The following is a 15724-nucleotide window of genomic DNA, read 5'->3' as shown; positions in this document are numbered from 1 at the left end:
TAACTGAGATAGAGAAGGCTGTAGGAGAAGCTGGTTTGTGGCGGACCATTAGAAGCTCAGTTAGAGACATATTAAGTTAGGGTTGCCTATTAGACATGTGGATATACAGTTGGAGCTGGATATACAGTTCTGGAGATCAAGGAACAGGGCTTGGCCAGAGATTAAACTGGGAGCTATCAGGGATGCCTAGGTCGCTCAGTCAGTTAAGGTCAGACTCTTGATTTCAACTCAGGTCATGAGTCTCAGGTCTGAGTTTGTGAGATTGAGCCCTTCATCGGGCTCTGCACTGACAGCATGGAGCCTGCTTGGGATTCTCTCTCTCCCTCTCTCTGCTCCTCCCCCACACAGGTGCTGGTGCTCTCTCTAGCTCTCTCTCAAAATAAATAAATAAAGTTAAAAAAAAAAAAAAAGAATTGGGGCTTTGCAGACGCCACCACCCTGGAGCCACCCATGCTGCCCAGCCATGGTCAACCCCACCATGTTCAACATCTCCATGGATGGTGAGCCCTTGGGCTCCATCTCCTTCAAGCTGTTTGCAGACAAAGTTCCAAAAATGGCAGAGAACTTCCATGCTCTAAGCATTGGGGAGAAAGGACTTGGTTATAAAGGTTCCTGCTTTCACAGGATTATTCTGGGATTTATGTGCCAGGGTGGTGACTTCACATGCCATGATGGCACTGGCGGCAGGTCCATCTGTGGGGAGAAATTTGATGATGAGAGTTTCATCCTGAAGCACACAGGTCCTGGCATCTTGTCCACGGCAAATGCTGGACCCAACACAAACGGTTCCGAGTTTTTCACGTGCACTGCTAAGACTGAGTGGTTGGATGGCAAGCACGTGGTGTCTGGCAAGTTGAAGGAGGGCATGAACATTGTGGAAGCCATGAGGCATTTTGGGTCCAGGAATGGCAAGACCAGCAAGAAGATCACCACTGCTGACTGTGGACAAATCTAAAAAATTTGACTTGTGTTTTACCTTAACTACTAGACCATTCTTTCTGTAGCTTGGGAAAGCACCCCTCCACTCCCATCTGTCAAAATCTCCTATAATCTTTGTGTTCTTGAAGCAGTTTCACGGGTTCCATGTTTTCCTTACTCCCCTCCAAGTCTAGCTGGATTGCAGAGTGAAGATTATGATAATGAAATAAAAGTTAAACAACAACAACAACAAAAAAGAGAGTTGGGAGCCATCAGCATACAGAAGATATTTAAAGCCATGAGACTGGATAAGATCACTATCTTGGAAAATGGGACAGAAAAGAAGAGAGAACCAAGGACTGATCTTTGGGCACTCCAAAATTTATTGATAAAAGATATGAAAAGGAATCAGTAGGAGAGACTAGGCTAGTATATGAACTTTAGATATATATATAAATAGTTTCAATGAAGCTATTAAGGTTGAATTATTGAGAAAAATAACAGATAACCCAAATACAACTATTAGGGACTCTGTAACACTGCTAAAATGATGTGTTTTGGAAAGAGTTATAACAGAAAGAATGTTCCATCACTTCTGATGTTTTTCATGCCAACTGAGGAAGACTGAAAGGGAAAACATCCTGTACACAAATGCTATACATAAGGGCACAGATGATATACTTGCTTCCTGAGTACTAGCAACCCTAAAGGCCAACAGGAGATACTGCAGGGGCTGCTGTGCAGGGCAAAGCCACTCAGAATCAGGTCCTCAACAACTATTTACGAAGGAAATATCTAATGCAAACTGCTGTTGAGAACACGGAAAAAAAAAATGGATTTGCATAATGGGTATCCTTCAAAGAACATGTTCAAAGCCCCATGACTTCAGGTGAATATGATGTAATAGCTAAGCTAGTTTAATCTGTTTTCATACCTGTAATATTATCAAACAGGAAGTAGCAGGAACCACATGGTTATCTATTAAAATCAACCTCGGCACAAATGAATATAAAAATAGTCATTCAGGCAAAGGCAAAACATAAGGAACTAAAAGTTCGATTTAACTGCAAACCCAGTGTCCTGGGTTTCCTCATTATCTATCTCCCATACTAAAAATTTAAATAGTTCTGGCACCCAATCTCAGCATTAAGCTCAAACCTAGGAAGAATCTTTGAATTGCCTTCCCAAAGTAAGTAGGATCACCAGGATTAGGAAAAGGCAAAAAGCAATTCACAAATTTTGCAGTAACAATATTAACTTTAGATTTCCAGATTTGAGATAATCTAATCACCAATGTTTTTGGCCACTGGGCTATTTCAGCATCGACTGCATACAGTCACACTACCTACACTTCCAACCCACCCACTTTGGGGGAGGCCATTAATTAAATGTATGTAGGTTCAGGACTGAATGAAGTGAGGCAACACCCTGGGATCATAAAGCCACTGCTGACCTTGATTAAGAATTTGATAATAAGAAACAACTTACTCTACCTGTGACCCTATCAAATAAAATGAAAATTGAATAAATTCACATAACTTGATAGCTAAACTCTGGGAATAAAACTTCTAAGAATCACTGAGAAATTTACCAGTGGACCATCCCCAAAACTACCATAAATAAAGTACCATTCAAAGAAAAACTGAACACCTTCAAGAAGCTGTGGACATAATTAGTAAGATATATTTCATCAGACAGCAACTGAGTACCCACACACTGTATTAAGAATACTGTATTAGAGATCATGTGGAAAACTACAAAAGATGTATTCCTGATGAAGAGAAAATAGTCTAGAGCAGGAGATGTAGACAAAAAATTACCCACAAATACAAATATAACATTAACATATATCCAGCCATCTATGGTTATATATAGTTGTGCTAACAGGGAAACTATTAGCTGTGTGTGTGTGTGTGTGTGTGTGTGTGTGTGTGTGTATAACTATGTGCTATAGTCAAAATGACTATAATCAAATTAAATTTCATGGAAAAAGTAAGCTAAGTAAGAGCAAATGGTAGAAAGATGAAAGTACCAAAAATCAAAGGAAACAGCATTTAAGATGGCTTGACTGAAATGAAAAGTCAGATTGGACAAAAAAGTAAAACCCAAAAGTAAAATTCTACTTCTAAGAAACCCACTTGAAATATAAAGACACAGATAGGTTAAAAGTCAAAGAAAAGAGGGGCACCTGGGTGGCTCAGTCAGTTAAGCATCCAACTCTTGGTTTTGGCTCAGGTCATAATCTCATGGTTCATAAGCTGGAGCCTCACATTGGACTCTGCCGACAGTGCAAAGCCTGCTTGAGATTCTCTCTCTCCCTCTCTCTCTGTCTCTCCTGCTCTCTCTCTCTCGCTCTCTCTCTCTCTCTCTCTCTCAAAATAAATAAATAAACTTAAAAGTAAAGGAACAGAAACAGATCATGTAAATGATAATCAAAATAAGTCTGGATAGGCTATATTAATACTAGAAAAATTATCCTTCAGAATAAGAAATATTACCAGCAATAAATAAGAAGACTTCAGGGGTGCCTGGTTGGCTCAGTCAGTTAAGTGCCCGACTCTTGCTATCAGCTCAGGTCATGATCTCACTGTTCATGGGTTCAAGCCCCACATAAGACTCGGCGCTTGGGGCGCCTGGGTGGCGCAGTCGGTTAAGCGTCCGACTTCAGCCAGGTCACGATCTCGCGGTCCGGGAGTTCGAGCCCCGCGTCAGGCTCTGGGCGGATGGCTCAGAGCCTGGAGCCTGTTTCCAATTCTGTGTCTCCCTCTCTCTCTGTCCCTCCCCCGTTCATGCTCTGTCTCTCTCTATCCCAAAAAAAATAAAATAAACGTTGAAAAAAAAAAATTTAAAAAAAAAAAAAAAAAAAAAAAAAAGACTCGGCGCTGATAGTACAGAGCCTGCTTGGGATTCTCTGTCTCCCTCTCTCTCTGCCCCTCCTCTGCTCTCCCTCTTTCTCTCAAAAATAAGTAAACATTAAAAAAAAAAAAAAGACTTCATAAAGATAAAGGTATCAATTCATCAAGAACCTATAATAACAAATGTATATACAATTAATAACACAATTTCAAAATATATGAAGACAAATAGAATCGGGAGAAGAAATAGAAGAATCCACAAATATAGCTGTAGATTTCCATATCATTCTAATAATAACTGATTAAATAGAAAATTAGTAAGGGTATAGAAAACTTGAACCACACTCCCAGCCAAGTAGACCTAACTGATATTTTTAGAATACTACCAGCGGCAATGGCAGAATATACACCTACTTTTCAAATGTATGTGAAACATTCACCAAGACAGACTATAATCTGGGCCATAAAACAAATCTTAATCAATTTAGAGACTGAAATCATATAAAGTATGTTTTGTAATCACAACAGAATTAAACTAGAAACCACTAACAGAAAAGTAACCCATGGTTCAAAGAAGAAATCATAAGAGAAATTAGAAAACATTTTGAACTAAATGAAAGTGAAAACATATCAAAATTTGTGGGATGCAGCTAACGCAGTGCGTAACAGGAAATTTATAGCATTAAAAGATTAAATTAAAAAAGAAGACAGGTGGGGTGCCTGGGTGGCTCAGTTGGTTCAAGCGTCCGACTTCAGCTCAGGTCATGATCTCACGGGTCTGTGAGTTCGAGCCCCGCGTCAGGATCTGTGCTGACAGCTCAGAGCCTGGAGCTTGCTTCGGATTCTGTGTCTCCCTGTCTCTCTGCCCCTCCCCCGTTCATGCTCTGTCTCTCTCTGTCTCAAAAATAAATAAACATTAAAAAAAATTTATAAAAAAGAAGACAGGTTTCTAAACAACAAGACTTTAGAAACTAGAAACTAATTACATCCTTTAGAAACTAGAAACTAATTACATCCAGGGTAAGCAGAAGGAAGGAAATAACAAGGGTCAAAAATAGAAAACAGAAAGACAACAGAATCAATTAAACCAAAAGCTGATTCTCAAAAACCTCAACAAAATAACAATACCAGGAATGAGAGAAGTGGCATCACCACACACTAGTGTAGCAGTGTGTATAACAAAGGAATATTACAAACTATGTGCAAATAAATTCAATAATTTAGGTGAAATGGGCAAATCCCTTGAAAGATACAAACTACCAAAGCTTACTCAAAAAGAGAGAAATTAAACAGCCCTATCTATCAAGCACAGAAATTGAATGCAGTGAGAAATCTTTTCACAAAGAAAATCCCATATCTAGATGATTTCACTAGTAAATTCTAACATTAAGAAATAATACCTATTCTGGGAATACAAGCTGGTGCAGCCACTCTGGAAAACAGCATGGAGGTTCCTCAAAAACTAAAAATAGAACTACCCTATGACCCAGCAATTGCACTACTTGGCATTTATCCATGGGATATAGGTGTGCTGTTTTGAAGGGACACATACACCCCAATGTTTATAGCAGCACTGTCAATAGCCAAAGCACGGAAAGAGCCCAAATTTCCATTGATGGATGAATGGATAAAGAAGATGTGGTGTATGTACACACACACACACACACACACACACACACACACACACAATGGACTATTACTCAGCAATCAAAAAGAATGAAATCTTGCCATTTGCAACTATGTGGATGGCACTGGAGGGTATTATGCTAAGTGAAATTAGTCAGACAAAAATCATATGACTTCACTCATATGAGGACTTTAAGAGACAAAACAGATGAACCTAAGGGAAGGGAAACAAACAATATAAAAACAGGGAGGGGGACAAAACAGAAGAGACTCATAAATATGGAGAACAAACTGAGGGTTACTGGAGGGGATGTGGGAGGGGGGATGGGCTAAATGGGTAAGGGGCATCAAGGAATCTACTCCTGAAATCATTGTTGCGCTATATGCTAATTTGGGTGTAAATTTTAAAAAATAAAAAATAAAACAAGTTAAAAAAAAAAAGAAAAGAAATAATACCTATTCTAAGGTATTCTTCCCAAAAACTGAAGAGGAGGGAATACTACCAAACCCACTCTGTTGCAGGCATTACTCTGAAACCAAAACCAGACAAAGATATTATAAATCTATAGGCCAGTATCCCTAATAAACAAAGATGTAAAAAATCCACAACAAAATTTTAGTAAATCAAATCCAAACAATACATTAAAAAAAAATAATATATCATGGGGCGCCTAAGTGGCTCAGTTGATTAAGCGTCCAACTTCGGCTCAGGTCATGATCTCGCCGTTTGTGAGTTCGAGCCCAGCATTGAGCTCTGTGCTGACAGCGCAGAGCCTGAGCCCGCTTTGAGTTCTGTGTCTCCCTCTCTCTCTCTGCCTTTCCCCTGCTCATGCTCTATGTCTGTCTGTCTTTCTCTCAAAAATAAATAAACAATAAATAGATAGATAAAGTAACCATAATCAAGTGAAGTTTAGCCCAGGAATGAAAGATTGGTACAACATTTAAAGTCATTCAATATAATTCATTATATGACTAAAAAAGAAAAACCAAATGATCATCTTAATAAGTACAGAAAACAGCATGTAACAAAATTCAACACCCATTAGCGATAGAATTAGCGATAGAATCTCTCCATACGAGGAAAAGAAGGATTTTTCTCAACCCGATAAAGGGCATCTATAAAGACCCATACTGAACATCACACTTAATGTTTAAAGGCTCAGTGTTTTCCTTCACTAAAACTGGAAAAGGGCAATGATGTCCATTCTCAACACTTCTATTGCAACATTGTATATAAGATCCTAAGCAGCACACTAAGGCAAGAAAAAGAAATAAAAAGCATAAAGATTGTAAAAGGAAAAGTAAAATTGTCTTTATTCAATGATACATGATCATCTAAATAGAAAATCCTAAGGAATATATTTAAAAAGCTACTAGAACTTCTCAAGATCACAAAAGACAACATCAGTAAACAAAAATCAACCACATTTCTACAACAAATAAAACTGTATTACAAACAAAAAACCTTGGAAATTGAAATTAAAAACCCAATACTATTTATAATGGCATTAAAACTATGAAATATTTGAAATAAATTTAACAAAAATGTAGAATATTCGTACACTGCAAATTATATAAAACACTATTAAGTGAAAAAATTTTAAAGACCTAAATAAATGGAGAAATACACTATTTTAACGGATAAAAAGATTCGATACCATTATGACATCAATTCTCCTGAAATTGATCTAGAGACAGAATACAATCTCCTTCAAATCCCAGCAGGCTTTTTATCAAAACTGATAAGCTGATTCTAAAATTTATATGGAAATCTAAGAGACCTAAGATTGCTGAGACAACTTTGAAAAAAAGAACAAAATTAGAGGACTTTACCTGATTTCAAGACTTCCTTAAAGCTATTTAGCCAAAACAGAGTGGTATTGGAAAGACAAACAACAGACCAAAATATGAGCGGCCAAGACCCACATACATTGTCAACTGAGTTTCAACAAAGTTGCTAGGGCAATTCAGTGGTGAAAGACAGTATATTTAACTAATGGTATTGGAGCAACACACACACGTGCGCGCGCACGCGCGCCAAAAATATGAACCTCAAGTTATACCTTACACCATATATAAAAATTAACTGTAAATGGATAATACATCTAAATATTATAACTAATTATAAAACTTCTAGAAGAAAACACAGGAGAAAGTATTAGTGATCTTGGGTCAAGCAAAGATTTTTTAAGTAGTATGTAAAAAGCCTGAATTAAATGGAAAAATTTGTAAGCTGGATTTCATCACAATTTTAAAAACTTGATCTTCAAAAAACACTATTAAAGAAATAAAAAAGCAATCCACAGACAAAAATATTTGCAAGACATATATCTCACAAAGGACTTTTGATCCACAAGTTTTATACCATAGTAAGACAATTAATCTGCTTTTTAAAAATAGCCAAAAGCTGTTTATAGATATTTCACCAAAAACAAATAAACCCTCACCCCCCAAACAAACAAAAAAAAACCCCTGCCAAATGTACATATGACCCATAAACACATGAAAAGATGCTAAAAATCATTAGCAGTTAGGGAAACATAAATTTAAAACACAGTGAAATGCTACTACTTATCCAACAGAATGATTAAAGTTAAAAAGACTAGTAATACCAAGTGTTGGGGAGGATGTGGAACACTAGAACTGTCAGTGGGAATGAAAGATGGTTCAGCTACTTTGACAGTGTCTTATGAATTTAAACATGTCCTTATCCTATGACCAACTAATCCTAACCCTAGGTATTTACCCAAGAGAAATGAAAATATGTCAATATAATGACTTGTACTTGAACATTTATGCAGCTTTATTCAAAGCAGCCCCAATGGAAAGAATCCAAAATGTCCATTAACTGGTGAATAGATAAAAAAAATTGTGGTTTATCCATACGAGAATGTTATTCAAAAATAAAAAGGGATAAACTATTGGTAACATAACAACAAAGATGAATCTCACAAGCATTATAATAAGTGAAAAAAGCCAGACTTTACAAAAGGCTCCAGACTGTATAATTCCATTTACATGAAATTCTAGAAAGGGCAAACATGAAATTCTACAAATTCAGGAAATTTTAAAAAATGATAGGAAGGAGATCAGTGACTGCCAGGGTGGAGATTAAAGGGAAGACACTGACTGCAAAAGAGCATGAGAACTTTTTGGGGGTGATGTAACAGTCTTTATTATGCTCATGGTAGTAATCATACAACTGTACATAAAGTTGTCAAAACTCATCACAGTGTATACTTAAAACCAGTGAATTTTTCTGTACCTCAAAAGAGTTATTATACCTCAAAAGAGTTTATCTAAGATAAAATGCTTTAAAAAGAGTTAAGAGGAAAACTATGAGTAGGAGACAATATTAATAATTGTCATTACCATATTATCACTAAGCATATATTATATGCCAGGTGTTTAACTTATATGATATTTTATCTCAAAACCACCATGCAGTATTTACCCAAAGAATATAAAAAACACTAACTTGCAAAGATATATGTACCCCTATGTTTACTGTAACATTACTTACATATCCAAGTTATAGAAGCAACCCAAATATCTATGTATATACAGACGAGTAGATAAAGATGTAGTATATATATTTTCGATGGACTATTACTCAACCATAGCAACAACATGGATGGATCTACAGGATATACACTGCTAAGTGAAATAAATCAGAGAAAGAAATACCATATAATTTCACTCATTATGTGGAATTTAAGAAACAAAACAAACGTAAAAAGAAAAAAGAGACGAACCAAAAAACAGACTCTTAAACAGAGAACTGATGGTTACCAGAGGGGAGGTAGAGTGAGGGGCAGGAGGGGGATGGGGGAACAGATGAAATAAAGGGGATTAAAAGTGTATTTATCATGATGAGCACTGAGTACTGTACGGAATTGTTGAATCACTATATTGTACACCTGAAACTAATATAACAATGCATTAATTATATTGGAATTAAATTAATTAACTTTTAAAAACCACCAGGCAAATTAGGCATTATTTCTATTTTCTTTAATAAATAACAAGATTAAATAAAGAGCTAGTAACTAGCAGAGGGAAGATGATTTGAGTAAGCCCAGACCCCTTTAAAACAAAGCCATACACTCAGAATAGAGTTTTACTTTACTAGAGTTTAAAAAGCACAATATTGAGTATGAGATAGGTCTATTCATATAAGAAGGGTTTAACAGAGCTTACCTATGGGGCACAGGACATGAATAAGTATAAAGAAAATTTCTGCCTTATACTTTAAAATAATGCATTGTTTAAAAATACTTTAAACAAACATTTTATATCTGTTAATACACACTTATTTAAAAAGATATTATATACCCCCAATTATTAAATTCATAATGTGTCCTAGTCTTTTGATTGCCATAACCTAAAAATTGTGAAATATTTAGTAAAATATCCTTCTATACATGCCTAATGTTTAAGAAGAGCTCAATGACATCTAGAAATCAACACTTGAAAAATGGCTTATGTTAATCCAAAATAAATATTTAGACAGCAAATAAATACTTGTTGGATGACTAGTGATCACACCTCAGCTTATTTAAAATTCTGAAAGATGATGCATCACACAAGAACAATGCCTACAAGTAAAAATTTTCTTTATACACATAAGCTAGTATCTGAAGTTTTTCTGCTAAACTATTAGGAGAGGGGCACCTAGGTGGCTCAATTGGTTAAGTGTCCAATGTCAGCTCAGGTCATGATCTCACAGCTTGTGGGTTCCAGCTCCATGTCGGGCTCTATGCTGACAGCTTGGAGCCTGGAGCCTGCTTTGGATTCTGTGTCTTCCTCTCTCTCTGCCCCCCCCTACTCATGCTCTGTCTCTCTCAAGAATAAACATTAAAAAAAAAAAAAAAGTAAACTATCAGGAGAGATATAGGGATAATCAACTGCATCTAATTGAAGTCTGCTTACAACTGCAGAACCTAGTAATCCTGATGGGACAAGACATACCAGGAGATTAAATTAATTAGCAGTCAAAAGCTAATTAGTAGTAATGATTAAAAAAGTAAATAAGGTTAAATATAGGTGGGATACTACACATAAAAGTATGAGGATAACATGCATGGTTTTAAGATTCTGTACTGGTCTTCTTACCTTCAATTTTGTCCCCTTCAAGTCCCCTTTACAAGATTTTCATTAACTACAGTAATTTGGTTACAAACAAAAGATGCCAAAAGATTACAGCAGTATGGAACATGCCGGGAGAAAAAAGGTAGTGAAAGCCATTACAGAAGAATTTCAAGATAGGGCCTGAACTAAAATATCTGGATAATGAGACAAAATAAAAGATAAACATGAGCGACATTATGAATCATGGAAAGAAATCTTAGAATACAGTAACAACATACATATGGGGCTAAGAAATGGTTTGCTAATTTGTTTCCACATACCCTAAATTACAATTACAAAGACATGAAAAAACCCAGAGAGAATGTATAAACAAAGTAGGTATTAAATAAGAAAAGAAAAACCAAAGAAGAGAATAAAAAACAGAAGTAGGTTGGGATGCCTGGGTGGCTCAGTTGGTTAAGTGTCTAACTCTTGATTTTAGCTCCGGTCATGATATCACGGTTGTAGGATGGAGTCCCACATGGGCTTGGGATTTTCTTTCCCCCCTCCCTCGTGCCATCTCTCTCTCAAAAATAAATAAACTTTAATTTTTTTAAATGTTTATTTATTTTTGAGAGAGAGAAAGAGACAGAGCATGAGCCAGAGAGGGGCAGAGAGAGAAGGAGACAGAATCCAAAGCAGGCTCCAGGCTCTGAGCTGTCAGCATACAGCCCAATGCAGGGCTCGAACTCACAAACCGTGAGACCATGACCTGGGATGAAGTCAGACGCTTAACTGACTGAGCCACCGAGGCACCCCAAAACTTCAAGAAAGAAAGAAAGAAAGAAAGAACAGAAGCAGGAACTGAAAGACAGCATGGTGGCCAAAATATTGCAAATTTCTTCTTGAGAAACTGATACAGAAAGATCACTTTTATTATAGAATAAAAATTTGATTATTAAAAGAGGAGCTTTTTTAAGACAGAAAAAGAAGAGCTGTGTTTTTGTTATAATGAATTTAAAACTTTGGACAAGATACTTAGTTTGAAATTTCTAAGGACAAATACTGGGAATAAGATCAAGGAAATAAAAGAATGTATAATGGAGCAAGTTGCATGTCATCTGTATAATGAATATAATTAAAGCTCTTAGAATGATTTTCAGCAAGACATGGAGTATGAGACAAAGCCTCAAGGAATCTCTATTTTAACTAAGAAAAAGGGAGGATCTTCTAAAGAGAAACTAAAAAAGTAAACCAAGCCCCAGATCCATACATTCATTTGTTTTCAGACTTGCTCCCTACCAAATGGATCCACTGACCCTTCAGACTCAGTATGACCAACAATGGGTTCATCTTCCTCACTGTCAAACCTGTTTCCCCATGTGTATGAATGGCACCATCATCCACCCAAACACCTCTGTCTGTAACTTGAGAGGCCACTTGTCTCTTCCCATGCCTAATCAGTGACCTAGTGCTGCTAATTAAAATTCTTTTATTTTCCTCCTTCCTCCTTTTATTTCCTCCTTTTATTATAGTTCTTTCTTTTATGTTCCCCCTTTCTATTCCCATTGCTGGTCCTTTCATTTAGGCCTTCAACAAATTTCACCTAGACTATTATAATAGTTTCCAAACAGGCCCCCCTGACTCCAAACTTTCCATAGATCACCTTATCCCAATATAGAAGCCACTTAATGAATTTTTTTTAATGCTTATTTATTTTTGAGAGACAGAGCACGAGGAGGGGAAGGGCAGAGAGAGAGGCAGACACAGAATCCAAAGCAGGCTCCAGGCTCCACGCTGGCAGCACACAGCCCGACACAGGGCTCTAACTCACAGACTGTGAGATCATGACCTGAGCCGAAGTCGAATGCTTCCCTGACTGACACACAGGCGCCACCCCCCGCCTTGATTTTTCAATGCATAAACCTTTCTTCTTAAAATATGGCAATGAAAATAAAACCTAAACTCCTCAGCACAATACAAAATCCTTCATAAGATCCTTCCTACATTCCCTCATATTCTGGGTCCCCTCCATGCTGAACTACTTGCAATTTCCCCAGCATACTTTATGACATCCTGTTCTCTCTGCCTACAGAACCTTTTCAGAATTCCTCATGGCTAACTCCTAACCACTCTTCAAGGCTCAATCACTCGATTTTGTTTACCCTCTCTCCTTGACTATAAATAACTTGCGAACAAGGATTGTGTTTGTGATCTCCCAGCACTTACTTAGTAGAGCAGGTAGATGAATGTGTATTCATTAATTCCATAAGCATGTCCGTCATAAAATATGCTTAGTTACTGGGTGACAGGTGACTGGTGACTAGGTAAGAACAAAATTTGCTCAAACATAAACGATTAAAAACAGTCACTTCTAGGGGCGCCTGGGTGGCGCAGTCGGTTGAGCGCCCGACTTCAGCCAGGTCACGATCTCGCGGTCCGTGAGTTCGAGCCCCGCGTCGGGCTCTGGGCTGACGGCTCAGAGCCTGGAGCCTGTTTCTGATTCTGTGTCTCCCTCTCTCTCTGCCCCTCCCCCGTTCATGCTCTGTCTCTCTCTGTCCCAAAAATAAGTAAACATTGAAAAAAAAAAAAAATTAAAAAAAAAAAACCAGTCACTTCTCAGTTTTGATAGGGAATAAGATAGATATGAAAGAAAGAAGAATCAAAAGAAAAAAAAACTAAAGCCAGAGTCAATTAGGAGGTTAAAAAAAATCTATGTAATAAAATATGAGTACTAGCAAACAGAGGGACTAGTTTCTAAAGGAACTGAGAACCCTATACACTGCCCAATCATTTGCTGTACCCCAATTTTTTTAACGATAACTCAAAATCTGTTAAATAAATGGATAAAGGGCCAAGGACAAAATTAATTATTTGGCAGGAGGATGAATAAAAACAATACAGCAAATGACTGTATCACAGAATAGAAAAAGTTTCAAGAATTCTTACAAAATTCACTGAAAGTTTGGTTAAATTCCCCCACTCAAATAAAAGAAAAAAGAAGTATTATTTCATTTTAGCTACACTATATGTACATCTAAAACTACAATTTACTAGGTAATCATACTGGGTGTTAATTTCACCACACAGAATATAACCTCAGAAGTTCGTTAATGCAAGAAAAGTTATGTATTCTTTTAGCTGTTGAGTGGGAGTTACGAAAAGAAAATAGAACTCACTGTCCACGAGGATACCAACGGTGCTTAGTAGTAAAGAACATTTTGCTAAGTTGTTCTATCATAGGTCCTTGCTCCAAGGGTTCAGTTTTTTCTTCTAATCTGGTTTTCAGCACTTGATCATGTGTTTCTTCATTATTACACACAGGATCTGGCCGTGGGATAGGCTACAAAATAATAAGTAACGAACAACATCAAAAGGTAGGAATGTTAGCCAGCAGTAGATTGAGTTCACAATACAACAATACCCATTAGTTGCATTATCCACTAAAGAATCAGAAATACTTTTCCTCTCCTATCAAGTTTTGGGTTTCTTTTCCAATAATAAATTTCTTTATTTAATGTTATTTTCCCCCAGTAATAAAGTACTTATTATTTTAATTTCTATTCCTAAAACTATAAATTGTACCCATTATTTTTTAACTTAAAAGTTTACAGTCTCGGGCACCTGGGTGGCTTAGTTGGTTAAGCATCTGGCTTCAGCTCAGGTCATGATGTCACTGTATGTGAGTTTGAGCCCCACGTTGAGATCTGTGCTGACATCTCAGAGCCTGCTTCAGTTTCTATGTGTCTCTCACTCTGCCCCTCCCCTACTCATGCTCAGTCTCTCTCAAATATAAATAAACATTAAAAAAAAGTTTATAGTCTCTAACCTTGCTTATCATTAAAGTGAAATACAATGAAAAACATTAAAAAAAATTTTTTTAATGTTCATTTATTTTTGATAGAGATAGAGAGACAGAGTGTGAGCAGGGGAGGGTCAGAGAGAGAGGGAGACACAGAATCTGAAGCAGGCTCCAGGCTCTGAGCTATCAGCACAGAGCCTGACACAGGGCTCAAACTCATAAACTGCGAGATCATGACCTGAGATGAAGTTGTACACTTAACTGACTGAGCCACCCAGGTGCCCCACGGTGAAAAACATTTCACTGAAATGGTATTTCTTATATCCAAAGGAAATTTTAAAAATTTCAATGTTTTCATTTACGTGACTGAAATGTCATCAAATGATGCTTTATGGTAACTTGAGAAATTTTTTGCCCAAAGACATCAATTACTAAAATCTCATCTCCTCTACAACACATTATGAGCGATATGACATATTCCCATCAGTAACACTAGCTCATTAAAGCCTTAAAGAATCATGGTCTTGGGGGCACCTGGATGACTCAGTCAGTTAAGTGTCCAACTCTTGACTTCAGCTCACATCATGATCTCGCGGTCGTGAGATTGAGCCCTGAATCGCATCAGGCTCTGTGCTAGGTGTGCAGCCTGCTTGGGAGTCTCTGTCCCTCTCCCTCTGCGCTCCCCAACCTGTAAGTGTACTCTCTCTCTCTCTCAAAAAAAAAAAAAAAAAAGTCACTGTTTTGGAAAGTGAAGTCATGTATATTTTAAATATTTAATGACACTGTATGTAACAGAGGGTGGGAACATTGCCTTGCTTTACAGATACCATATATATTACAATACAATGAAAATCTGAATTTACAACCAGAAAGGAAACAATTCAAACGTAAGAGTCCTCACATTCATACACTATTAATGTCAACTACAACATTCTACCATTGTTAAATGTTACAGCATATACTTATATTTGGTATATGCACATGACAAAATAAGACTTCTTTAAAAAGCAGTATGTACGGGCATGAAGGTGACACAATTGACTTAGTACTACAGAAATGCAAAGTAACAAAGATATTAGTGAGAAGTAGAATAGGAGCCAAAGTCAGAACTTTGTCAGAGTGCAGAATATATTCTACAAGGTATAACAAATATTATGAGTAAAGGAAAGTAGGTAAGAACATACAATAGGGATAAGCTTTAAAAATGGATCTTGAGAAACCAGATTATGAAAGGTCTTCAAATTAGATTTACCAGTAACAATTTGAGGTAAGCAGAAATAAGGAACCACTTACATAGTGTAGGAGAAAATAAGGAAGTAGAATAATAAAAGAAGTTAAGGACTTGAGCTTTGGTCTCTAATTCTGCCACTTACTAGCTCCTGACCTTGAACAAGTTACTTAAGGTCTTAATTTCTATTTATGTAAAACCAGAGAAATAATACCTACCCAATAA

General features: G+C 36.8%; 2 protein-coding genes across 2 annotated transcripts in view; one reads left to right on the top strand and one right to left on the bottom strand.

The window, feature by feature from the left end:
- The window catches only part of MRPL42 (mitochondrial ribosomal protein L42), a 33701-nt gene that overhangs the window by 3403 nt on the left and 14574 nt on the right, over positions 1-15724 (bottom strand). Inside the window, exon 5 of the mRNA XM_047066470.1 lies at positions 13649-13812. Within this exon, the coding sequence (XP_046922426.1) occupies positions 13649-13812 (164 nt within the window). The remainder of the gene's footprint in view (positions 1-13648; positions 13813-15724) is intronic.
- On the top strand, positions 458-955 carry LOC124502045 (peptidyl-prolyl cis-trans isomerase A-like). Its single transcript, XM_047066472.1, has one exon. The coding sequence runs from the start codon at positions 464-466 to the stop codon at positions 953-955; it is 492 nt and encodes a 163-aa protein (XP_046922428.1). The 5' UTR covers positions 458-463.

The sequence above is a fragment of the Lynx rufus genome, unplaced genomic scaffold (genome assembly GCF_022079265.1).
Source record: "Lynx rufus isolate CCGP_SWC_20201006 ecotype Redwood Valley unplaced genomic scaffold, mLynRuf1.p SCAF_7, whole genome shotgun sequence".
NCBI classification, from domain to species: domain Eukaryota; kingdom Metazoa; phylum Chordata; class Mammalia; order Carnivora; family Felidae; genus Lynx; species Lynx rufus.
Note: the sequence above shows the minus strand (reverse complement) of the source record. Positions and strands in the feature narration are given on the sequence as shown.